This window comes from Pan paniscus, chromosome 1 (genome assembly GCF_029289425.2).
Source record: "Pan paniscus chromosome 1, NHGRI_mPanPan1-v2.0_pri, whole genome shotgun sequence".
NCBI classification, from domain to species: Eukaryota; Metazoa; Chordata; class Mammalia; order Primates; family Hominidae; genus Pan; species Pan paniscus.
Window position 1 is genome coordinate 186270564 of NC_073249.2, and position 25336 is coordinate 186295899.

The 25336-nt window shown below is 40.1% G+C and overlaps 1 protein-coding gene across 3 annotated transcripts; it reads right to left on the minus strand.

Annotated features, from left to right (window-relative positions):
- Positions 1 to 230: 230 nt before the first annotated feature.
- Positions 231 to 18583, minus strand: ZNF684 (zinc finger protein 684). 3 transcript variants are annotated; one of them, XM_008968408.5, is made up of 5 exons: positions 16840 to 18580; positions 15449 to 15487; positions 7930 to 8103; positions 6917 to 7012; positions 231 to 1836 (listed from the first exon to the last, which is right to left on the minus strand). In XM_008968408.5, exons 3-5 carry the CDS (start codon positions 7961 to 7963, stop codon positions 938 to 940), a joined length of 1029 nt encoding a protein of 342 aa, XP_008966656.1. In that variant the 5' UTR covers positions 7964 to 8103; positions 15449 to 15487; positions 16840 to 18580; the 3' UTR covers positions 231 to 937. The 3 variants fall into 3 exon arrangements, with proteins under 3 accessions (XP_008966656.1, XP_008966655.1, XP_034818182.1); XM_008968407.5 differs by having other exon boundaries at positions 7930 to 8056; positions 16840 to 18578; XM_034962291.3 differs by lacking the exon at positions 7930 to 8103 and having other exon boundaries at positions 16840 to 18583.
- Positions 18584 to 25336: the final 6753 nt, after the last annotated feature.

Genomic DNA, 25336 nt, shown 5'->3' on the forward strand with positions numbered 1-25336 from the left:
GGTGTGGTGGCATGCGCCTGTAGTCCCAGCCACTCAGGAGGCTGAAGCAGGAGAATCGCTTGAACCCAGGCAGCAGAGGTTGCAGTGAGCCGAAATCACACCACTGCACTCCAGCCTGCGGGAAAGAGTGAGACTCTGTCTCAAAAAAAAGAAAAACAAAAAACACAAAACCACTTAAGCTATCCTTACAGCTTACGTAGATATATCAATGAAAAAGCAAAACAGAAATATTTGAAGTGCAAATTATTTATTTACATATTTAAATAATTCTTTTCCTCAACTGAATACTTACTGTAATACAGAACACAAGTGCCTTTCTCTCCTCAATTAGTGTCTTGTTTTTTGTTCTGGTATTTACATACATAGGAAAATATCTTTATATTAATTTTAATAAGAAGTCTTCACTTGTATAATTAAAGGAGACTCAGATTCAGAAACACTGTCATGCCCATTAAAAGTGCCAGAAAATGGATGAAAATATCACTGAAATTCATATGACATATTAAAACACATTTTCTCACTTGATTAATTATGTATGTTGAGACTGGAAGAAAAAATGTTATTTACTGCAGAAACTGTTAATAGGCATACTTTAATATAATGTATAAGCATATATTTTAAACTCACACTTGCATAATTATTTTATTATAAAAATTAAAAGTCAGGAATGGCAAATGTAGTTTTCACTGGTTCTTTGATTATTTAAGTTATGCTTACTTTCCAAGCTTTATGCTCTATTATTTATAGTTGTTTTCTGTCATATTTTCTGTAAAAAGTTTATTATCACTTCCAGAACATGATTGGCATTGATTGTTTTTTATGGGAATCTACTCTTCCAAATTCATTTAAATTGTAGACTTCTCACCATGAATTCTTTAGTATTTAATAAGATTTAGCAAATATTTAATAAGGCCTTCTCATATTCATAAAGTGAATATTATGTATGAATTTTCTGATGTACAATAAGATTTGACTTCTGGGAAAATGCTTTCCCACATCTGTTACATTCATAGGGCTTCTCTCCTGTATGAGTTATCTGATGTCTGAGGAGATGGGACTTCTTGATGAAGGCTTTGCCACATTCAATACATCTATAAGGTTTCTCTCCTGTATGAATTCTTTGGTGTGTAACAAGCACGGATGTGTTGCCAAAAGCTTTGCCACATATGATACACTGGTAGGGTTTCTCTCCTGTATGAAATCTGGAATGTTTATAAAGGGATGAACTATACCTGAAGGTTTTCCCACATTGCTTACATTCAAATGACTTCTCAAGTGTATGAGATTTCACGTGTTGATTAAATGAGGAGTTCCAAGTGAATGTTTTCCCACATTGACTGCACTCATAAGGCTTCTCTCCAGTGTGAAGTCTCTGGTGGACCACGAGTTGGGCTTTATGCATAAACGCCTTCCCACAATCATTGCACACAAAGGGTCTCTCTCCATTATGAATTTTCTGATGAGTTACAAGGTGTGCCTTCCTGCTATAGGCTTTTCCACAGTCATTGCATTCAAAAGGTTTTTTCCTTGTATGATTTTTTTCATGTCTAATGAAATGAAACTTCTTTTTGAAGGCTTTCCCACATTCACTGCATTCATAAGCGTTTTCTACAGTATAACTTCTATTATATTTAAGTAAGTCTAAATTAGGTGGCAAACACTTCTCAAACGATTTATATGATTTTTTTCTCATTGGATTAAGACTTGTGCTCATATTATAATGGTGGATTCTCTCCATAGTCAGAATTTTATTGAACGTGAGAAAAACTGACTTCAAAAAATTGTCTTTGCTTTCCCGATGCTTCCCTGGTTCATCAACAAGTGGGTAGTCAGATTCTAAAAAGGAGTACAACAAAACATTCCTAGTTACTTTTTCCCATCAACATGTTATAGAGAAAAACATCTATAATTTCAAATACAGTATCTCATTCTGAAAGAAATCTTATATTTGCCTCACTCCTCCTGAGCTTTAAGAATAAAACTGCTGAAGAGGGAATGGGAGCAGATGCCTTAACTTGTGACCTGTGGAAAGACAGTAAATTAGGCACAAGGTAGAGTGAGGGTACAAAGGAAGTCAAAAGGCTGCTCAACGAGGGTGCAGGGTTAGCTCATAAAATGAAGAAGACCCATTGTGGAGATCTGATTAATGGATAGGACAACCAAATACACAGGAGATAGGCCAGGCATGGCGGCTCATGCCTGTAACCCCAGCACTTTGGCAGGCCGAGGCAGGCGGATCATGAGGTCAAGAGATCAAGACTATCCTGGCCAACATGGTGAAACCTGGCCTCTACTAAAAATGCAAAAATTAGCCAGGTGTGGTGGCACATGCCTGTAGTCCCAGCTACTCAGGAGGCTGTGGCAGGAGAATTGCTTGAACCTGGGAGGTGGAGGTTGTGGTGAGCCGAGATCACGCCATTGTACTCCAGCCTGGTGACGGAGCGAGACTCCATCTCCAAAAAAAAAAAAAAAAGAAAAGAAAAGGAGACAAAGGCAAAGGGATTAAGGGAAAATATCAGAGAACAGACTAGGTTTGGAGGAGGTGGTAACAGGCAGAGTTATATAAATCACTACATAATTAATTTCTAGACAACATTGGTAGGATAATTCCCTATTTCTCTCACTTATGTCTTTTTCCTCTTAATCATTCTGCACAATATCAGTTTCCTTTAGAAACATTCTCAAATCTATTTCTCTCACTTGTGTCTTTTTCCTCTTAATCATTCTGCACAGTATCAGTTTCCTTTAGAAACATTCTCAAATCTATTTCTCTCACTTGTGTCTTTTTCCTCTTAATCATTCTGCACAGTATCAGTTTCCTTTAGAAACATTCTCAAATCTATTTCTCTCACTTATGTCTTTTTCCTCTTAATCATTCTGCACAGTATCAGTTTCCTTTAGAAACATTCTCAAATCTCCAGTCCTCTAACCCCAAGCAAACCACAGCTGAAGCATGTCTGTAGTCATGGCTCCAGCTCTACTGAGAGCTAGAATTCATTTGTACCTGTACTTGTAAGCCCAGGAACACAAATGTCCAGCAAGTCATCCAAGAGTAAGTCATCCTTAGCTTGGGATAATAATAGCAAACAGATTCTATCTATTTGCTATTTTTTTTTATTCTGACTGAGTTTCTATATATGACAAATACCTGTCATACTTCTATTTGGCAAATACTCTTTTTACATCCTCTTTCAATCTAACAAACCAGTCTTCAGCAAGCTGCTTTGCTCTTGAATTCACATTTTTTCACTATCCTCAAAACACTATAAATCCCAAATCTGTTCCCATTAAAAAAAAATTGGGGAGAGGGGGTCATAATTCCCCACGCTTAAGTTTTCCTCCATGTGGAGTGTTAGTACAATACTCCAAGCCTCTTTCTCTATGCCTTATTCTCTGCGGAGCTAGACTGAGTAGTGGGCTACAGCCATTGGTACACATTTCTTTATAGAGTGGTTCTGACTCTGGGGATTTGGTTCCTTTCTTCTTTCCGCTCTATTTCAACCGATGGGAAGCAGCATCTTGCATTACCTCTACCAACAATAATCCACTGAAAAATTCAACATAATCAGCCTGGCAAACAAAATTATGCAAGATATGAATTCACTCACGGGAAGCATGCATTTCACTAGTCCTCAACAAATACCTTCTACTCCATGGATTCTAGATTCCTAAGTTCAATCTTTTGCTCATGTTCGTTCTCCACCTTCATTTGCACCCCCCCTTATCTCCTCTCGTCCTATCTAGAACTTAGATACTCTTTAGGGAGGAACCACTGTTCCATGACCTCAAAAAAAAGACTTCTCCAAATTTTGCATACTTTAAACTTTAAGCTCCATTTTCTATGAATTTCTAAGATAGTCACTGCTGCTGTCTGTACCATTCATTTTGACAGTTAATTAGAACAAAACTGCAAAGTTAATGTGCATTGAAGAAATGTTTCATACTCATTTGTTGAATTTTAAAATACTTTATTTTTGGGCCAGGCACGGTGGCTCACACCTGTAATCCCAGCACTTTGGGAGGCCAAGGCAGGTGGCTCACAAGGTCAAGAGATCAAGACCATCCTGGCCAACATGGTGAAACCGTGTCTCTACTAAAAATACAAAAATTAGCCAGGCATGGTGGCGGGCGCCTGTAGTTCCAGCTCTTTGGGAGGCTGAGGTAGGAGAATCACTTGAACCCGAGCTGAGATTGTGCCACTGCACTCCAGCCTGGCGACAGAGCGAGACTCTGTCTCAAAAAAAGACAAACAAACAACAACAAGAAAACAAAACTTTTACTTTTTATTTATATATTGTTTTCCTAACCAGTAAACCACCAGGGAAAATATTTTAATATGAACATGTTTTGCTGTTCCAACTACCTTTCATAAGTTAGAAAATGGTAATGAGATTTTTGCTTCCTTTGAACCTTTTCAGGAAACATTTTTAAAAGCCTTGTTGAATGGAAGAATAAGAAACATCTCCCACATTGCTATGACAGGGATACTGAAAAAAAAGAAAAATAAAAAAAGAAACATCCCCCACAATGTCTGGCTCTATAACAATAAATTAATAAAATATTCATTGGATACCATGATGTGCTCTGCATAAAACAGGTCATTCTCTTCAGGCACTATCATAAAAAAAAAGAAAAAGAAAACAGGCCTTAAAAGCCACATGCATTAAAAAAATATATCCAAGACAGTATACGTAAATTTTTCATGACAGAGTCATAATAGAATTGGCTTGGGAGTTCAAAGAAAGTGAAGATTAATTTAGACTGGAGTTACAATGAAAGAGGAAAAGCTGAACTCAGACTTAAGAAAATGCTGGTTTTAGGAGCAGACCAGAATCAGAAGGATTGATGCAGAGAAGAAAACTGTATATAAGCTGGGCACGGTGGCTCACGCCTGTAATCCCAGCACTTTGGGAGGCCAAGGCGGGAGGATCATGAGGTCAGGAGACCGAGACCATCCTGGCTAACGTGGTGAAACCCCGTCTCTACTAAAAATAACAAAAATTAGCTGGGTGTGGTGGTGGGCACCTGTAGTCCCAGCTACTCGGGAGGCTGAGGCAGGAGAATGGCATGAACCCAGGAGGCGGAGCTTGCAGTGAGCCCAGATCTTGCAACTGCACTCCAGCCTGGGCAACAGAGCAAGACTCTGTCTCGAAAAAAAAAAAAAAAAGAAAACTGTATATAGTGGACATTAAAAAGGCCAATTTCCATGGAATAAAAAAAAGATGGATAATTCTGGGTAAGTAAAATGGGACCACGTTATAGAGGACATTAAAAGCCATTTAAATATCACAACACAGGTTATAAAGGGGATAATTTACATTTTCCAGGAGAGTGACAAGAGAAATAATTTGGATAAATCTTGTAGAAATATCTAATGTAAACTAGAAAATAGAATGTAATTTGTAAGACAGTAACATAAACAGTCTAGATACAATATCAGTAATTAAAATTCAGCCGAGGACTGTGGCATGTGCCTGTGGTCCCAGCTGCTTGGGAAGCTGAGGCAGGAGACTTGCTTGAGGCCAGGAGTTCAAGGCTGCAGTGAGCTATGATGGCATCACAGCACTCCAGCCTGGGCGATGCAGTAAGACCCTGTCTCTAAAAAAAAAGTCATTTGGTTTATGTCAACAGAAGTTGGGGTCCCAGGGAATCTGAAATATGTTTAATTGGTGTCAATCATTTGAAAGATATGTCAATCATTTGAAAGAGTTCTTTTGTGAACTCTGCAGAAAGGGAAAATTTAATTTTGAATCAGTCTTGAATAAACTAATCGCTGAAATCATAGGCCATAAGTTAGTATCATATTTCAGGAGAAACTATAACAGGAAAAAAATCAAATTGCTTAATGCAGTGGTTTTGAGACTACAAAGCAGGGGGCCATTCATTATTATTTATTGTGATATAAAGCTAAGGGTGACAATTGAAGAAATAAAAAAATTAATTACCATGAAGGCCAGGTAGAGTAAAATTATGGGAATGAAAAGTTGGTGAGGCAAAGATGCTGGAGTTGGCATAAAACAAGTAACTTTAGTCTTCAGAGTGATGAGGCTTCTGAGGGAGTTATTGTAGAGAGAAGTTAGGAAGATGGAAGAGAAGGCCTGAGCAAAAGGTGAATAAGCAGTAAGAAAGGGTGAGAACAGATTAGTAAGACAACAAAAAGCTGGAGGGGAATTTCAAAAAGTTATCAATATTACCAAGTGAAACAGAAAGTTGCGCTACAAGACATATCCCAAATTATCAGGGAGAAGAAAGATGCAAGATGGGATTTATGATGCAAGAAAAGGAATAAGTTAAAGAAAAAACAAAAGGAAAATAAAATAGAACATGATGTACCTAAAAGTTTTGAAAAAAATAATTAGCATATACTGAACATTTACTATCTGCCAACTATTTGAAGTGTTTTGCATGTATTACCTCATATAATCTTTACAGCAAACCTGAGGTAAGGATTAATGTTCCTATTTTATAAATAAAGAAAATTGAAAATTATGCTACAAAATAATCTGCTTAAGGTTAGACAGTGATTGGTAGAGTAACGCCTCAAATTCAGATAATTTAACTTCATTATAAGGACTATGTATATAGAAAAAGATCGATGTTGAGAAGGGAAGAATAATGAGGGTTTTAGGAATTAAGAGAACATAAACAAAGCAAGGACCTAGATGAAACAGGCAGTGTGAGAAGCCTGAGGAGACAGGAGAGGGACAACCCTCCATACAACAGCTGAGCAAAGAGAAAGGGCACATGTGGGGAGAATGAGGGTGAAGGCAGCTTTTGGGGAGCTGGCTGATGATGTTACGTTAAAGGTGTGTGGCTTTTAAGAGGTGCTTCTAAGAGTATTTCAGAACTTCCTGTCCCTCACTGACCAATGGGGATCTCAACTCCACACACCCCCATCTGAATTTCTCTCACTCACCTGGAGAGCTCTCGTGTGGATTCACTTCCTCCACCATCCATGGCTCTTGTCCTTGTTCTACCTTGAGGATCACTTTTGTTTTGGTAATTGGACATCCTGTTGGTGGGAAAACAACATAGAAGTGGGGCCAAAGTACTAGGCAAACAACCAGCTCACAACTTGGGTTGCCTCCTTGAGTCTCAGGATTTTTAAAGGATAACAAGCAGCCTTTAAAACAGAACAGACCCAGGCTGGGCGCGGTGGCTCACGCCTGTAATCCGAACACTTTGGAAGGCTGAGGCGGGCGGATCATGAGGTCAGGAGATCGAGACCATCCTGGCTAACACAGTGAAACCCTGTCTCTGCTAAAAATACAAAAAATTAGCCGGGCGTGGTAGCAGGCACCTGTAGTCTCAGCTACTCGGGAGGCTGGGGCAGGAGAATGACGTGAACCTGGGAGGTGAAGCCGAGATTGCACCACTGCACTTCAGCCTGGGTGACAGAGCGAGACTCCTTCCCCCCTCCAAAAAAAAAAAAAAAAAAAAAAAATAGAACAGACCCTTCTCCTCCATCTGGGAAGTAGAAGAATAAGCAGACTACGTGAAGCTCAAAGGGGACTCAGAATCTTTGACAACTAAAATTTAGGGCCCAGCTGATTAATGCTTCAGAATGCTCACAGTTTTCATACGATTTTTTTTTTTTTTTTTTTTTTTTTTGAGATAGGGTCTCACTCTGTCACCCAGGCTGGAATGCAGTGGTACACCTAGCCTCAAGCGATCCTTCTACCTCAGCCTCCCAAGTAGCTGGGACGACAGGCATGTGCCACCACACCTAGCTAAATTTTGTTGAGACAGTCTCACAACGTTGCTCAGGCTGGTCTTGAAATCCTGGGCTCAAGCAATTCTCCTGCCTCCCAAAGTGCTGGGATTATAAGCATGAGCGACCACAATTGGCAAATGTTCCCAAGTCTTAAAAAATGAGCACTATTAGTATACACTGAATTACACTGAAAAGTTACCACTCATTGTCCTTACCCACTGAGATGAGGTTTCTATAGTTCTCCAACATCACATCCCAATACAGGGTTCTCTCAGCACAATCAAGCAGCTGCCACTCCTCTGCAGTGAAATCCACAGCCACATCCTGGAATGTCACTGATTCCTGTAACAGCACATTTTCTTCAAACTAAAGTGTGCATCACTAGCGAACTTGCAAGAGAATCAAGGCAGTTCCTTAATATCATATCATGTTCACTGTCGAGTTTGTAGAAAATCAGTTATAATGATTACATGCTTGATTCGGAAATATGCTTTGTGATAGTAACAAAAATCTTATTAAACATATCCAACTGGTGCCAGAACAGTTCAACAGGGGAAAAAGAAGTCTTTTCAACAAATGGTACTGAGACCACTAGACATCCACATGCAAAAGTATGACATTGAACTCCCCACCCATTTCACATCATATAAGAAAATGAACTAAAATGGACCGGAGAGCTAAAAGTAAGAAACAAAGCTATCAAACAGTTAGAAGAAAACAGAAAAAAAGTTTTTTGTGACCTTGGATTAGGCAGTGATTTGTGAAATATGACAGAAAAAGTGGAAGTGACAAAGTAAAAAATAAATAGGAATTCATCAAAATTAAAACTTCTGTGCTCCATAGGACACTGCCAAGAATGTGAAAAGAAAATCCACAGAATGGGAGAAAATATTTGCAAATCATATATCTGATAAGAGGCTTGTATCTAGAATATATAAGTAACTCTTAAAATTCAACAATAGGGGGAGGGGAGAAAAAATCAACAATAAAAAGACAACACAATTTAAAAATGGGCAAAGGATTTAAAGAGACATCTCTCCAAAAATATATCTATATATCTATATATAGATATAGACATAGATATATGTATGTATGTATGTATCTGTGTTGGTATGTGTATAGTAAATAAGCCCATGAAAAGATGCTCAACATTAGGGTCTGAAACTGAAGCAAGAAAGAAAAAAAAAATAAAAAGAAAAAAGATTCCCAAAATCATTAATTATTAGTCATTAGTGAAATGCAAATCGAAACCATAATGAGACAGCACTTCACTTCTATGAGGACAGTTAAAATCAAAGGCAGACAATGACCTGTGTTGGCAAGGATGTGGAGAAACCGAAACTCTTGTACGTTACTCAACTCCTGTACACTGGGATTGCAAAATGGTGCAGCAACTACGTTTTTTCTTTTTTCTTTTCTTTTATTTGATATAGGGTCTTGCTGTGTCACCCAGGCTGGAATGGAGTGGAGTGGTGCAATCAGGGGTCATTGTAGCACCCAACTCCTGGACTCAAGCGATCTTCCTACCTCAGCCTCTCAAGTAGCTGGGCCTACAGGCACATGCCACCACACCCAGGCAATTAAAAAAATATTTTTTGGGGGCCAGGTGCGGTGGCTCACGCCTGTAATCCCAACACTTTGGGAGGCCGAGGCGGGTGGACCACGAAGTCAGGAGATCGAGACCATCCTGGCTAACTAACATGGTGAAACCCCGTCTCTACTAAAAATACGAAAAATCAGCCGGGTGTGGTGGCATGCGCCTGTAGTCTCAGCTACTCAGGAGGCTGAGGCAGGAGAATTGCTTGAACCCGAGAGGCGGAGGTTGCAGTGAGCCGAGATTGCGCCACTGCACTCCAGCCTGGGTGACCGAGTAAGACTCTGTCTCAAAAAATATATATATATATATTTTTAGAGATGGGGTCTCACTACATTGCCCAGACTGCTCTTGTACTCCTGGCTTCAAGTGATCCTCCTGCTTCAGCCTCCCAAAGGCTGGGATTACAGGCATGAGCTACCATACCCAGCCTATGTAACTATGGAAAAGAGTTTAGCAGTTCCTCCGAGTGTTTTTTTTTTTTTTTTTTTTTGAGATGGAGTCTCACTCTGTCACCCAGGCTGGAGTGCAGTGGGGCCTCCCGGGTTCAAGCAATTCTCCTGCCTCAGCCTCCTGAGTTACTGGGATTATAGGTGCACATCACTGATTTTTGTATTTTTAGTAGAAACGGGGTTCTACCACATTGGCCAGGCTGCTCTCAAACTCCTGACCTCAAGTGATCCACCCGCCTCAGCCTCCCAAAGTGCTGGGATTACAGGCATGAGCCACTGCACCCAGCCTTCTCCAAGTGTTAAACATAGAGTAACCATATAACCCTGCAATCCCCTCCTAGGTATATACCCACGAGAATTCAAGACATTTGTCCACACAAAAACCCACAGACAAATGTTCATAGTAAGAGTTATTCATAGTCAAAAAAGTGGAATAATCTGGTGTCCATGAACTGATAAATGGATAAAGAAAATGTGGTATATCCATATGATGGAATATTATTTGGCAATAAAAAAGGAACCAAGCACTGGTACATCTACAACATGGATGAACCTTGAAAATACTGTATGGGGCCAGGTGCCATGCCTCTCACCTGTAATCCCAGCACTTTGGGAGGCTGAGGTAGGCAGGTCACTTGGGCCCAGGAGTTTGAGACCAGCCTGGACAACATACCAAGACTCAGTCTCTACAAAAATAAAAAAAAAAATTAGCTGGGTATGGTGGCATGGACCTGTAGTCCCAGCTACTTGGGAGACTGAGGTGGGAGAACTGTTTGAGTCTGGGAGGTTGAAGCTACAACACAGTGAGACCCTGCCTCAAAAAAATAAATAAATAAAAAAGAAAAATAGGAAACTATCGTACTGGGTGAAAGAAGCCAGTCATGAAAGATTACATATTTCATGGTTCCATTTGTATGAAATGTTCAGAAGAGAAAAGCCATAGAAAGAGAAAGTAGATTAGTGCTAGGGAAAGGGAGAAATGAGTAGTGACTGCTAATTAGGGTATGGAATTGCTTTTAGGGTGATGAAAATGTTCTGAAATTAGATAGTGGTGATGGCTGTACAACTCTGTGAATACACTAAAAAACCACTGAATTGTATACAATTGTTATTTTTTTTTTTTGAGACGGAGTCTTGCTCTGTCGCCCAGGCTGGAGGGCAGTAGTGTGATCTTGGCTCACTGTGGCCTCTGTCTCTCAGGTTCAAGTGATTCTCATGCCTCAGCCTCCTGAGTAGCTGGGACTACAGGCATGCACCACCACACCTGGCTAATTTTTTTTGTACTTTTAGTAGAGATGGAGTTTCACCATGTTGGCCAGGATAGTCTCTAACTCCTGACCTCAAGTGATCCGCCCACCTTGGCCTCCCAAAGTGATGGGATTACAGGTATGAGCCACTGCACCTGGCTGACTGTATATACTTTAATTTGGTCACTTTTGTGGTATGATAATTATATTTCAATAAAGCTATTTAAAAATATCACTTACATATTCTTATTTGTTCACTCATAAAATATTTAATGAGGCTCTACCAACCCTATACTGGAGATATCAAAAGAAATAAAATTATTACTCCTCTCAGGGATCTTACACTCTATTAGACTCTACAAAGTAAACGTAAGTGCCATAAGATGTTACTGAGACTGTCTCACACCAGTTAGAATGGCAATCATTAAAAAGTCAGGAAACAACAGGTGCTGGAGAGGATGTGGAGAAATAGGAACACTTTTACACTGTTGGTGGGACTGTAAACTAGTTCAACCATTGTGGAAGTCAGTGTGGCGATTCCTCAGGGATCTAGAACTAGAAATACCATTTGACCCAGTCATCCCATTACTGGGTATATACCCAAAGGAATATAAATCATGCTGCTATAAAGACACATGCACACGTATGTTTATTGCGGCATTATTCACAATAGCAAAGACTTGGAACCAACCCAAATGTCCAACAATGATAGACTGGATTAAGAAAATGTGGCACATATACACCATGGAATACTATGCAGCCATAAAAAAGGATGAGTTCATGTCCTTTGTAGGGACATGGATGAAATTGGAAATCATCATTCTCAGTAAACTATTGCAAGAACAAAAAACCAAACACCGCATATTCTCACTCATAGGTGGGAATTGAACAATGAGAACACATGGACACAGGAAGGGGAACATCACACTCTGGGGCCTGTTGTGGGGTGCGGGGAGAGGGGAGGGATAGCATTGGGAGATATACCTAATGCTAGATGACGAGTTAGTGGGTGCAGCGCCCCAGCATGGCACATGTATACATATGTAACTAACCTGCACATTGTGCACATGTATCCTAAAACTTAAAGTATAAAAAAAAAAAAAAAAGATGTTACTGAGACTGTAAGGTTTACATGCCAGATGCATGTAAGCATAATAAAATAGGAACACATGGATACTTTTACATGATAAAATATGTCCTTTTTTTTTCTTTTTTTTTTTTTTTGTGAGACGGAGTCTCGCTCTGTCACCCAGCCTGGAGTGCAGTGGTGCGATGTCGGCTCACTGCAAGCTCCACCTCCCGGGTTCACGCCATTCTCCTGCCTCAGCTTCCTGAGTAGCTGGGACTACAGGTGCCCGCCACCATGCCCGGCTAATTTTTTTGTATTTTTAGTAGAGACGGGGTTTCACCATGTTAGCCAGGATGGTCTCGATCTCCTGACCTCGTGATCTGCCCGCCTCGGCCTCCCAAAGTGCTGGGATTACAGGCGTGAGCCACCGCACCCAGCTAAAATATGTCCTTTTAACCATAATTCCAAAATCATGTTTAAGGGATAAATGTTAAAAGCACCGAAATTAAAGACAAGTAGTTACATATCTACCACAAAAGAGATAGTTAAGACCATTGTCAGCAGGGATTAGCAAACTGTAACCCATGGACTGGCCTCCTGTTTTTGTAAACAGAATGTTATTGAAACATAGTCACACTCATTCATTTACTTCAGCTTCAAGGACAGAGTTAAGTAGTTGCCACAGAGGCTGTATGACCTTCAAATCTAAAATATTTACTATCTCACCCTTTATGAAAAAGTTAGGACTAGGAAGGGTTTATTCCAGGAATGTATAGATAGTTCAGTACTGGGAAATGCACTGAAAATTCTCTAAACTGGTATATTAAGGGTGGCAAGATATATTACATTACTGACAGCTATTTTAAAAAAGGGTATGAGGCCAAAAGTCCCTAGTTATTAAAATAATCTTTGCAAGTTAAAAATCCTTAACTTGATTAAAAACAAAATTAAAAAAAAACAACTATCTACTAGAATACAAGAGGAAACGGTGAAACACTGGGAGGACTCCCATTAAAATTAGGACAAAAAAGACTTCTGGCTAGCAATTACAGTTAACCCCTGAACAACACAGGTTTGAACTGCCTGGTTCCACTTACACTCAGATTTTTTTGCAATGAATATAGTTGGCCCTTGGTTGGCAGGTTCTACATCTACAACCAAATGCAGATAAAAAAAAATACAGTATTCCTCCCATGCAAAACCCATGAATATGGATGGCCAACTTTTCCTATCCTTGAGTTCCACAGGGCCAACTGTACTGTGGGACTTCATTATGTTCAGATTTGGGGATCTGCAGGAGTTCTGCAACCAGTCTCCCATGGATACCACAGGATGGCTGTTTATTCAAAACTGCAGTGACTAGAAGTCCTGGCCATTGCAATGAGATAAGGAAAATATGGGGGAAGGTATAAATATTGGGCAGGAAGAGATAAAACTCCATTTGGAATGTATGATTGTCTACCTAAGAAATAGAAGAATCAACTAAAGAACTCTTAGATCTAACAAGAGTTCTGTACATTGGCTGGATATAAATTCAACATAGAGAAATCCATCTTTTCTTTTCTTCAGAGACAGGGTCACCCAGGCTAGAGTGCAGTGCTGTGACCATAGCTAGCTATAGCCTTGATCTTCTAGGCTCAACAGATCCTCCTGCCCTAGCCTACCTAGTAGCTGGAACTACAGGTGTGTGCCATCATGCCATGCTAATTAATTTTTTTTTTCTAGAGATAGGGTCTTGCTATATTGCCCAGGCTGGTCTTGAACTCCTGGCCTCAAGCAATCCTCCCACCTTAGCCTCCCAAAGTGCTGGGAATATAGGCATGAACCACCATGCCCAGCCAAGAGAAGTCCATATTTTTCTATTTACCAAAATAGCCAATTAGAAGAGATAATGAAAAAAAGGCCTACCTCATTCTCAATAGCAACTAAAACCATATGTAAGAATAAATATAAGAAATGTACAGGAATTACAATAAGAAACTTATAAAACCTATAAAATTATAATAAAATGGCCGGGTGCGGTGGCTCATGCCTATAATCCCAGCACTTTGGGAGGCTGAGATGGGTGGATCACCTGAGGTCAGGAGTTCGAGACCAGCCTGACCAACATGGTGAAACCCTGTCTCTACTAAAAATACAAAAATTAGCCGGGCGTGGTGGCGGGCACCTGTAATCCCAGCTACTCAGGAAGCTGAGGCAGGAGAATCACTTGAACTCAGGAGATGGAGGTTGCAGTAAGCCAAGATTGTGCCACTGCACTCCAGCCTGGGTAACAGAGTGAAACTCTGTCTCAAAAAAAAAAAAAAAAAAATTATAATAAAAGACCTATAAGAAAACCTGAATAAATAGGACTCATTGAAAAGTCATGAATTCTCTCCAAATTAACCTATTAGGTTTAATGCAATCCTAATAAGAATATCTGGCCGGGAGCAGTGGTTCACAACTGTAATCCTACCAGCACTTTGGAAGGCTGAGGCAGGCAGATCACTTGCGGTCAGGAATTCGAGACCAGACTGGTCAACAAGGTGAAACCCTGTCTCTACTAAAAACACAAAAATTAGCTGGGCGTGGTGGCACATGCCTGTAATCCCAGCTACTCGGGAGGCTGAGGCAGGAGAATCGCTTGAACCTGGGAGGTAGAGGTTGCAGTGAGCTGAGATCACACCATTGTACTCCAGCCTAGGCAACAGAGCAAGACTCTGTCTCAAAAAAAAAAAAAAAAAAAAAAAACAATACCCAACATACTGCTTTATGAACCTTGACAATATTTGTTATTTTGATGACCTTAAAATTCATATAGAAGAGTAAATGCTCAGGATAGCTAGAGACTGGAAAAGGTACAAGATTTACTTATGGATCCAGGTGGGCATTAAAAAGGCCACATACCTGGACTTATAAATTGAGTTCATTTAGTGCTGCTTGGCACTATGTTCTTACTCTAGGGAATACTCTAAGAAAGTCATAGGAAACCTGATGCTGTATTTATCGCAGGCTACTGCTGTGAATGTTATTTCTAATGTTATCTATGTGAAAACTCATTAGAAAAGATTTTCTTCAAAGAAATGTGTCAGGAAAAACTTTACTTACAAGGAGAATAATTTTGCTTTATCTTCACAGCAATGCCAATACTTTTTAACTGGCTGGTTATCCATTTACTATGATTTCCAGGAAGACTGAGTACACATTTGCAGCTCAAATTTGTTCCAACCATCTGCAAACCCTATGACTTGAATATCAACTTACCAATCTTCTAAATTTCCTTTTAGACTTGATCTTTTATTTGGTTTACATTTTTCCTGACCATACATTTCCTTTTTATCATATGGATTTTTGGGAGATTTAAACAACTGGATGAATAGATGGATACCTTACCTGGAAGCTGATCATTTTCTGCAGCTCTTACACAGAAATCTACGAAAGTAGAAATGGGGAAGAGAATAGAAAGACCTGAGATACCAGGACTGCATGCAAAGTAGAACCCTGCTCTATCAGACCATAAGTACCCACACTGCAGCCTCAGAAAATGCCACCTAGTGGGGGAGAATGACATTTCTAGCAAGACAGAAAAGTCCATGTTCCATAAGCACAGATCTCTACTTGTGATTGTTAGGAATATATGGAGCTTAGATAAGGATGTTACATGTTTCTGTCCTACTGATCTAGCACCAAGTGGTTCCTCTTGAAACAGTTATTTTTTTTCCTCCCAGAAATTTATCCTGAAGAAATAATGAATGAGTTGACTCACTTAAAAGCTTGGTCTCTGAAGCTCCGTAAGTCTAAAAATGATTCTTTCCTGTGATTCTCTGGTTTCTACTCTGAAGCTGGGATAAGAGATTGCAAATTAGGTTGGGCTTTCTTGAGAAGGCTGGATTCAGGGACCCAGGAACACTTTTTTTTTTTTTTTTTTTGTTAAGCTGGATCCTTCAGTTTAAACTCCAAATGTTTCTCTGTAGAAACTCGCCATCTCCTATGAGCTTAGACTGCTGGGGCTCTAGAAAGGGTATAATGGGCAAACCGGGGACTCACATCTTCATTTACACAGTCTGCACTGGAAGATCTGCAGATACAACAAGAGACTCTACAAAATGACTACAAATCGAAATTTACTCAGCATTCATTGCTCAAATATTTCAGGAGAATAAATCCAACTCTGTTTTATGCAGGAATGCTATACTGTAAAAAAAAAAAAAATGAAATTTGGAGAAAATGTATCTGAGTTTGAATCTCAGTTCTTCCACTTACTAAGCTGTGTGAGTCCAGGCAAGTAATTTCACCTTTCAGCTTCAGTTAACTCATATGCAAAATGGTAATAGCATTTACTTCAAATGATTGCTGAGAATACCCTTCTAATCCATAGCAGTTTCTCAAGAATGCTTTCTTCCTGGATCCCTTGAAATAGCTTACAGTTTCCACTGGATCCCTTGACATGGCTTAAAATTGTCGCAGGCTCCAGTCGGGCCAACTATGCTCTTGGAACCAGGAAAGGTACAGTTAGATGAACAGACTCCTACATAGTGACCTTGACCTACAAGAGCAGGAATGCAAATTGAGCCTCTCCCAGTCCCACCAGAGCCCTGGACATCTACCCAGTGCCAGTCGGAGCCCAACTCTTGCTTTCTCTCAGCTACTCGAGTTGAACAGGACCCACATATCCAAACCTGAAGTCACTGCGCTTGGAGACTAAAGTTTTATCTTCGGTAGGGTAAACCTAGAAGCCAGTCCCCGCCTTTCTCTTACGTCCTCCGAGTCCAGCAAAGCCATACCTGCCACCCTTTCACTGCCTCGCTCGCAGCTCCGGCTCCAAGCCTGGGATCAGTCACAGCGTCGTCCAGAGACAGGGGAGCAAGCCCCGCCAGCACTTCCCGCGGCGCTGATTTGAAGATTGAATACCGGCTACCGTCCTACTACGCGTGTGCGGAAGTAACTGTCCACCTAGAGTTCCTGGACTCCTCCCGGGTGTAGGCCATCCGTCGGAGACCACATTTCCCATAAGGCCAGTGGAGCTCGTTTCCGGAAGACGTCAGACGCTGCTTCCTCTTGGGGGGTGGTGCGGAGATTCCCGGGTTGGTATCTCTATTGCTAGCCTGAGAGCCACGCTTTTTAAGTCGTTTTCATTTAAAAGGATACACAGCATTTTTAAATACTGGAAAGTAAAATCAGCGGTATGCTAAAAAAAATTTGCTCTTACTCAGCAGGGTTTCTTCTAGCAATGCACCAGGTTAAGTCGGAGAGGTGAAGAGGATCCAACAAAGAAGACTGAGAAGGAATAATCCATGAAGTAGATGGAAAAGTAGGAGAGTTTAGATCTGCAAAACCAAGGGAAGGAAGTGTTTCAAGAAGGGAGTGACCCACTGTCTCAAATGTTGCTCATAGGTCAAGTAAAATGAGAATTAAGAATGGGCCACTGTAGCAATGGTCACCAGTGATGTTGAAACGCCATTTTGGCAGTGGTGGAAGTTTGATGAAGTCTGATGAAAATTTGATAGGAGTTGGAGGGAAGGATGGGAGGAGAGGAAATGGAGAAAGCAAATATACGCAATACTTTTAAGAAGTTTTGTTTTTAAGGTGAGCAGAAAAATAAGGCTATCATGGGATAGGGATTTTGTTAATCTTTTGTTGTTGTTGCGTTTTTCCACATGTTCTAATTTTTTTTTTTTAATTCAAAGATGGGGCTGAGTGTGGTGGCTTATGCCTGTAATCCTAACATTTCAGGAGGCCAAAGTGGGAGGATTGGTTGAGCCCAGGAGTCTGAAACTGCCTAGGCAACATAGTGAGACCCTCATCTCTACAAAAAATAAAAAACTAGCCTGGCATGGCACCCGCCTGAAGTCCCAACTACTTGAGAGGCTGAGATGGGAGGATCGCTTGAGCCCAGACAGTAGAGACTGCAGTGAGCCGTGATCCCGCCACTGCACTGCAGCATGGGCGACAGAGCTAGTCTCTGTCTCAAAAAAATAAAATAAAAAAGATGGAAGAAATTATAGTAAGTTTATGTACTAATTAAAAGAATCTAGGCTGGGCGCAGTGGCTCACGCCTGTAATCCCAGCACTATGGGAAGCTTAGGTGGGCAGATCACCTGAGGTCAGGAGTTGGAGACCAGCCTGCCCAACATGGTGAAACCCCGTCTTTACTAAAAATACAAAAATTAGCCGGGCGTGGTGGCAGACGCCTGTAAACCCAGCTACCTGGGAGGCTGAGGCGGGAGAATCACTTGAAACCGGGAGGCAGAGGTTGCAGTGAGCCGAGATCACACCACTGCACTCCAGCCTGGGCGACAGAGCGAGGCTCTGTCTCAAATAAATGAATTAGTTAATAAAATAAAACAAAAGATCCAGTAGAGGCGGGAAATACACAATTCAGGATAGACAGGCTAGTTACTCGGAGGAATGTCCTTGAGAAGAGAAGGGATGGAATTCAGTACACAATCACAGGGATCATTCTAAGTAAGAGTATGGATAATTCATCTCCATTGAAATAAAAGGGGAGGCAGAGTTTATAAGTACAGATCCAAACAGGTGGACAAATATGGTGGTAGGAGAAAGAGGATGCCCTGTTCTGAGTGCTTCTATTTTCCCAGTGAAATAGGAAGCTGAAATGAAGATGGGGGAAAGTATTTTAGACTTGACAGAAAAGATGAATACTGTATTATGATGATTTTGAAACACGATTTTTTCATATTTTAACATCTGTGAAATTGCTGTCTTACAAGTGATGGCATTCCATAGTTTAATCAGGAGCATTGTTTTTTATTAGTACATAAAATAATAATACAATTTATAATCAATGGCATCTGAGATTCGATAAAGTATGATTTATGAATGTGAGCAAGTGAATAGATTAAGGAAATGTAGTACTATTGCCTGGCACCATTAAGAACTGGCTTGATATTAGTAGCCATTATCGCTTCTCAGCCTTTTGGCTAAGATCAAGTGATATTAGTACCCATTGACTTTACTAGCATTTTCTATGCAATAAACACATCTCTCTCTCTCTGCCTCCCCCCCCGTCCCCTTCCCTCCCCTCTCCTCTCTCTCAACAGAAAGGACATATATTAAAGACATGGGTAGTAGAATAAATTCATTACATCTTAATATCTAAAGTATTTTGGACCAAATTACTTGTGTATTTTTATTAGAAACAGTATGTATTTTGTGCAACCCAAAAATTAGGCATTTAATTTTACAAAACATTTCATTATGGTAATTTTAAACTATGCAATAGTAGAAAGAATAGTGGTGAACTTCCATGTATCCATCCCCCAACTCCAATAATTATCAGCTCAGGGCCAATTCTGTTTCATCTCTACCCCCAACCCCATTGCATAGTATTTTGAAGCAAATCCCAGAGCATATAATTTCACCAATAAAAATAAAGGCTTAAAAAAACCATATTATTATCACATCTAAAATATTAACAATATTTCCTTAACATCATCAAACATTGAGTCATTGTTTAAATTATCAATTTTCTCATAAATGCAATTTCTTTTAGAGTTTTAAAAAAATTAAGTACATACGTTGGGCACAGTGGCTCATGCCTGTAACCACATCACTTTGGGAGGCTGAAGAAGAGGGAGGATTGCTTGAGGCCAAGAGTTTGAGGCTGCAGTCAGCTATGATCATACCACAACTTCAGAGGTTGTAAAAAAGGGACACTCTAATTCTATCATTCCTTTGTCATTTAGCAGCTGGGTTATTCCTATAAAGAGGAACTTCATATCATGTACTATGTAGTTATTCAGGTATACAGTTCACATAGGAATGTCAGGAAAAAAAATTATTTACCAGTTTTCAACTTAACAATTCCCAATTATCTTCTAAACATGACCCATTTTTGAGCATCATTATGAACTCATAGATTTAAACATGTTTGATGTGCTTCAATCTATTGCTATTGTTATCCCTACTGATACTCAAACTGTCACATCTTTGGCCATTGGGAGCCTCTTTAAGTTGGCTCTTGAGAGTCCTCTTCTTTTGGAATGATCCTATTAGTCTTCAATAGCTTGTTATCTATATGACAAGGTGCTTCAGGTTTCTCTTGTTCATTTCCTGACCCAGACCTTAAATCAGCCATTTCTCCAAGGAACCTGGCTCTTTTTAATGGGAGATGGTATTTCAAGACCTTGATCAGGCATCTGGTGGTGTTCACTGCTCCTGGGTTGGTTAGACATTGACTTTGAAGTTTTGAATTTCTGACATACTAGTGGCTAACAGTGTGGGCTGCAGAGATAGACTACCTGGATTTGAATCAGTGCACTACCTCTTATTAGGTATGCAACACTGGGCCAGTTTATAAATTTATCTGTGCCTCAGATTCCTCAAATGTAAAATGAGAACAATAACAGTACCTAAATTTGTAGGACCCTGGTGAGGTTTGTAAAAATTGACATATAATAACTGTACATATTTATGGGGTACATAGTGATATTTTGACATATAGTGTATATGTATAGTGCATGTGTATACATAGGCATAGTGTATATGTATAATGTATAGTGTTCAGATCAGGGTAATTAACATACACTTCATCTCAAATATTTATCATCTCTTTGTGTTGGGAATATTCAATACCTTCCTTCTAGCTATCTGAAACTATATTATTGTTATAGTCATCCTATAGTGGTATAGAACATGAGAATTTATTCCTGCTATCTAGCTGTAATTTTCTATCCTTTAACAAATATCTTCCTATCCCCTCCTTCCCCAAACTCGTCCTACCCTTTAGTATCCTCTTCTCTCCTTTTTACTTCTATAAGATCAACTTTTTAAAGCTTCTGCATGTGAGAACATGCGTTGTTTAACCTTCTTTTCTTGGGTTATTTCACATAACATAATGTTCCCCAGTTACATACGTGTTGCTGAGAATGACAGGATTTGATTTGACTTGATTTTTTTTTTATTATACTTTAAGTTCTAGGGTACATGTGCACAACTTGCAGGTTTGTTACATATGTATACATGTGCCATGTTGGTGTGCTGCACCCATTAACTTGTCATTTACATTAAGTATTTCTCCTAATGTTATCCTTCCCCCTTCCCCCTACTCCATAACAGGTCCCAGTGTGTGATGTTCCCCACCCTGTGTCTAAGTGATCTCATTGTTCAATTCCCACCTGTGAGTGAGAACATGCAGTGTTTGGCTTTCTGTCCTTGTGATAGTTTGCTCAGAATGATGGTTTCCAGCCTCATCCATGTCCCTACAAAGGACATGAACTCATCCTTTTTTATGGCTGCAAAGTATTCCATAGTGTATATGTGCCACATTTTCTTAATCCAGTCTATCATTGATGGACATTTGGGTTGGTTCCAAGTCTTTGCTATTGTGAATAGTGCCACAATAAACATACTTGTGCATGTGTCTTTAGAGCAGCATGATTTATAATCCCTTAGGTATATGCCCAGTAATGGGATGGCTGGGTCAAATGGTATTTCTAGTTCTAGATCCTTGAGGAATCGCCACACTGTCTCCCACAATGGTTGAACTAGTTTACAGTCCCACCAACAGTGTAAAAACGTTCCTATTTCTCGACATCCTCTCCAGCACCTGTTGTTTCCTGACTTTTTAATGATCGCCATTCTAACTGGTGCAAGATAGTATCTCATTGTGGTTTTGATTTGCATTTCTCTGATGGCCAGTGATGATGAGCATTTTTTCATGTGTCTGTTGGCTGCATAAATGTCTTCTTTTGAGAAGTGTGTGTTCATATCCTTTGCCCACTTTTTGATGGGGTTGATTTTTTCTTGTAAATTTGTTTAAGTTCTTTGTAGATTCTGGATATTAGCCCTTTGTCAGATGGGTAGATTGTAAAAATTTTCTCCCATTCTGTAGGTTGCCTGCTCACTGCAACCTCTGCCTCATCAGTTCAAGCGATTCTCCTGGCTCAGCCTCCCGAGTAGCTGGGACTACAGGTGTGTGCCACCACGCCCAGCTAATTTTTGTATTTTTAGTAGAGACGGGGTTTCACCATGTTGGCCAGGATAGTCTCAATCTCTTGACCTTGTTATCTGCCCACCTCGGTCTCCCAAAGTGCTGGGATTACAGGCATGAGCTACTGCACCTGGCTGATTTTATTCTTTTTTTCTGGCTAAATAGTATTCCATTGTCCATATATGCCACATTTTCTTCATCCATTCATCTATTGTTAGACACCTAGGTTGATTCCATATCTTGGCTATTGTGAATAGTGATGCAATAAATATGGGGATGCAGATATCTCTTTGATATGCTTACTTCCTTTTATTTGGATAAATGCCCCAGTAGGATTGCTGGATCACATAATTCTATTTGTAGTTTTTAAAGGAAACGCCATAGTGTTCTCCGCAGTGTACTAATTTGCATTCCCACCAACAGTGTAAGAGTTCCGTTTTGTCCACATCCTAAAGGGCATTTCTTATTTTTTTCTCTTTTTGATAATAGCCATCCTGAGGTGAGATGATACTTCATTGTGGTTTTGACTTGCATTTCCCTGATGATTAAGTGATTTTGAACATTTTTCATATATTTTTTGGCCATTTGTATGTCTTCTTTTGAGAAATGTCCAGATCATTTTCCCATTTTTAATTGCATTGTTCATTTTTTTGCTGTTGAGACATTTGAGTTCCTTGTATATTCTGGATATGAATTCCTTGTTGAATGAATGGTTTGCAAATATTTTATCCCATTCTGCAGGTTGTCTTTTCGTTCTGTTGTTCCCTTTGCTGCACAGAAGCTTTTTAGTTTGATATAATACCATTTGTTTATTTTTTGCTTTTGTTGTCTGTGCTTCTGAGGTCTTATTCATAAAATATTTCCCTAGACCAATAGTCTGAAACATTTCCTCTATGTTTTATTCTAGTAGTTTTATAGTTTCAGGTCTTATATTTAGGTCTTTAATCCATTTTGAGTTGATTTTTTTTTTTTTTTTGAGACGGAGTCTGGCTCTGTTGCCCAGGCTGGAGTGCAGTGGTGTGATCTCGGCTCACTGCAAGCTCCGCCTCCTGGGTTCATGCCATTTTCCTGCCAAACAGCCTCCCGAGTAGCTGAGACTACAGGTGCCGGCCACCATGCCCAGCTAATTTTTTGTATTTTTAGTAGAGATGGGGTTTCACCGTGTTAGCCAGGATGGTCTCAGTCTCCTGACCTCGTGATCCGCCCACCTCTGCCTCCCAAAGTGCTGGGATTACAGGCGTGAGCCACCGCGCCTGGCCTTGAGTTGATTTTTTTATAGGGTGAAAGATGAGAGTCTAGTTTCATTCTTCGACATATTGATATCATTTTCTCAGCAGCATTTGTTGAAGAGACGGCTCTGTCCCCAAAAAGTGTTCTTGGCACATTTGTCAAAAATTAGTTGGCTGTAGATATGTGATTAATTCCTGGTTTCTCTATTCTGTTGCATTGATTTATGTGTCTGTTTTTATGCCAGTACAAGGCTGTTTTGGTTACTACAGCTTTGTACTATATTGTGAAGTTAGGTAGTGTGATCCTTCTGGCTTTGTTCTTTCTGCTCAGGATTGCTTTGGCTATTTGGGGTCTTGTGTGGCTCCCTACAAATTTTAAGACATTTTTCTGTTTCTGTGAAGGATGTCATTGATATTCTGATAGGGAATGCACTGAATCTGTAGATTGCCTTAGGTAGTATGGTCATTTTACAATATTAATTCTGACCCATGAGCATGTAATGTCTTTCCATTCATTTGAATCCTCTTCAATTTATTTCATCAGTATTTTGTAGTTTTCCTCATGATGTCTTTCACCTCCTCAGTTAAATTTATTCCTCAATATTTAAAAATTTTTGGTAGCAATTTAAATGGGATTTCCTTCTTGACTTCCTTTTTGCCTAGTTTTTTGTTCATATATAGAAATGCTACTAATTGTTGTATTTCTATTCCTAGTTTGTTGACCATTTTATTTATTATGGAAGGGGGCTAAATTTTGTCAAATACTTTTCTGGCATCAATTGACATGATTGCATGCTTTCGTCCCTTCATTTGTTAATATGGTGTATTATATTAATTGAGTTTCCAATATTAAACCACCCTTGCATCCCAGGAATAAATCCCACTTGATCATGGTGTATATTCCTTTAATGTGCTGCTGAATTTGATTTGCTAGTAGTTTGTTGAGGATTTTTGCATCAATATTCGTAAGAGATATTGGTCTGTTGTTTTTTCCTGTAGTGTTTTTGTCTGGCTTTGATGTCAGATTAAGGCTGGCCTCATAGGATGAGTTAGAAAGTGTTACCTTATCTGGCCGGGTGCTGTGGCTCACACCTGTAATCCTAGCACTTTGGGAGGCCGAGGCAGGTGGATCACGAGGTCAGGAGATTGAGACCATCCTGGCTAACATGGTGAAACACCGTAGCTACTAAAAAAATAAAAAAATTAGCCAGGCATGGTGGTGGGCACCTGTAGTCCCAGCTACTCCGGAGGCTGAGGCAGGAGAATGGCGTGAACCCAGGAGGCAGAGCCTGTGGTGAGCCAAGATCACACCACTGCACTCCAGCCTGGGTGGCAGAGCGAAGACTCCGTTTCAAAAAAAAAAAAAGTGTTACCTTATCTTCAATTTTTTGCAAAAGTTTGAGAACTGGAATTGCTTTTTCTTTAAATGCTTGGTAGAATTAACTAGTGAAGCCATCAGGTCTTGGGCTTTTGTCAGAGACTTTTGATTTCTGACTCAATCTCATTATTAGTTAATAGTACAGGACAATTCTCTGGGTGGCCTTCGAGCAACCTAGTTCTCTCCTGTTTCTCACTCATTCTTATTTCTTAAGAATAAGTGTATAGGCAAGGCAAGGTGGCTCACGCCTGTAATCCCAACACTTTAGGAGGCCAAAGCAGGTGGATCACCTGAGGTCAGGAGTTCAAGACCAGCCTGGCCAGCATGGAGAAACCCCATCTCTACAAAAATACAAAAATTAGCCAGGCATAATGGCGGGTGCCTATAATACCAGCTACTTGGGAGGCTGAGGTGAGAGAATCACCTGAACCCAGGAGGCAGAGGTTGCAGTGAGCCGAGATCGTGCCATTGCACTCCAGCCTAGGTGACAGAGTGAGACTCCATCTCAGGGGGAAGAAAAAAAAGATTAACTGTAGAATATACTGGGAATGCAACATTCCAAGATAAAGGAGACGGGTAGAAAAGCCCAGGCTCTCTTCCTGTCCCCCATAGAAACAGGATGCCCTTTAACATTTTAGCCCACTCTGTCATGTTGTTCCCATGGTTCCCATGGTATAAAACCCAGAGGGGCCAGGCACGGTGGCTCATGCCTGTAATCCCAG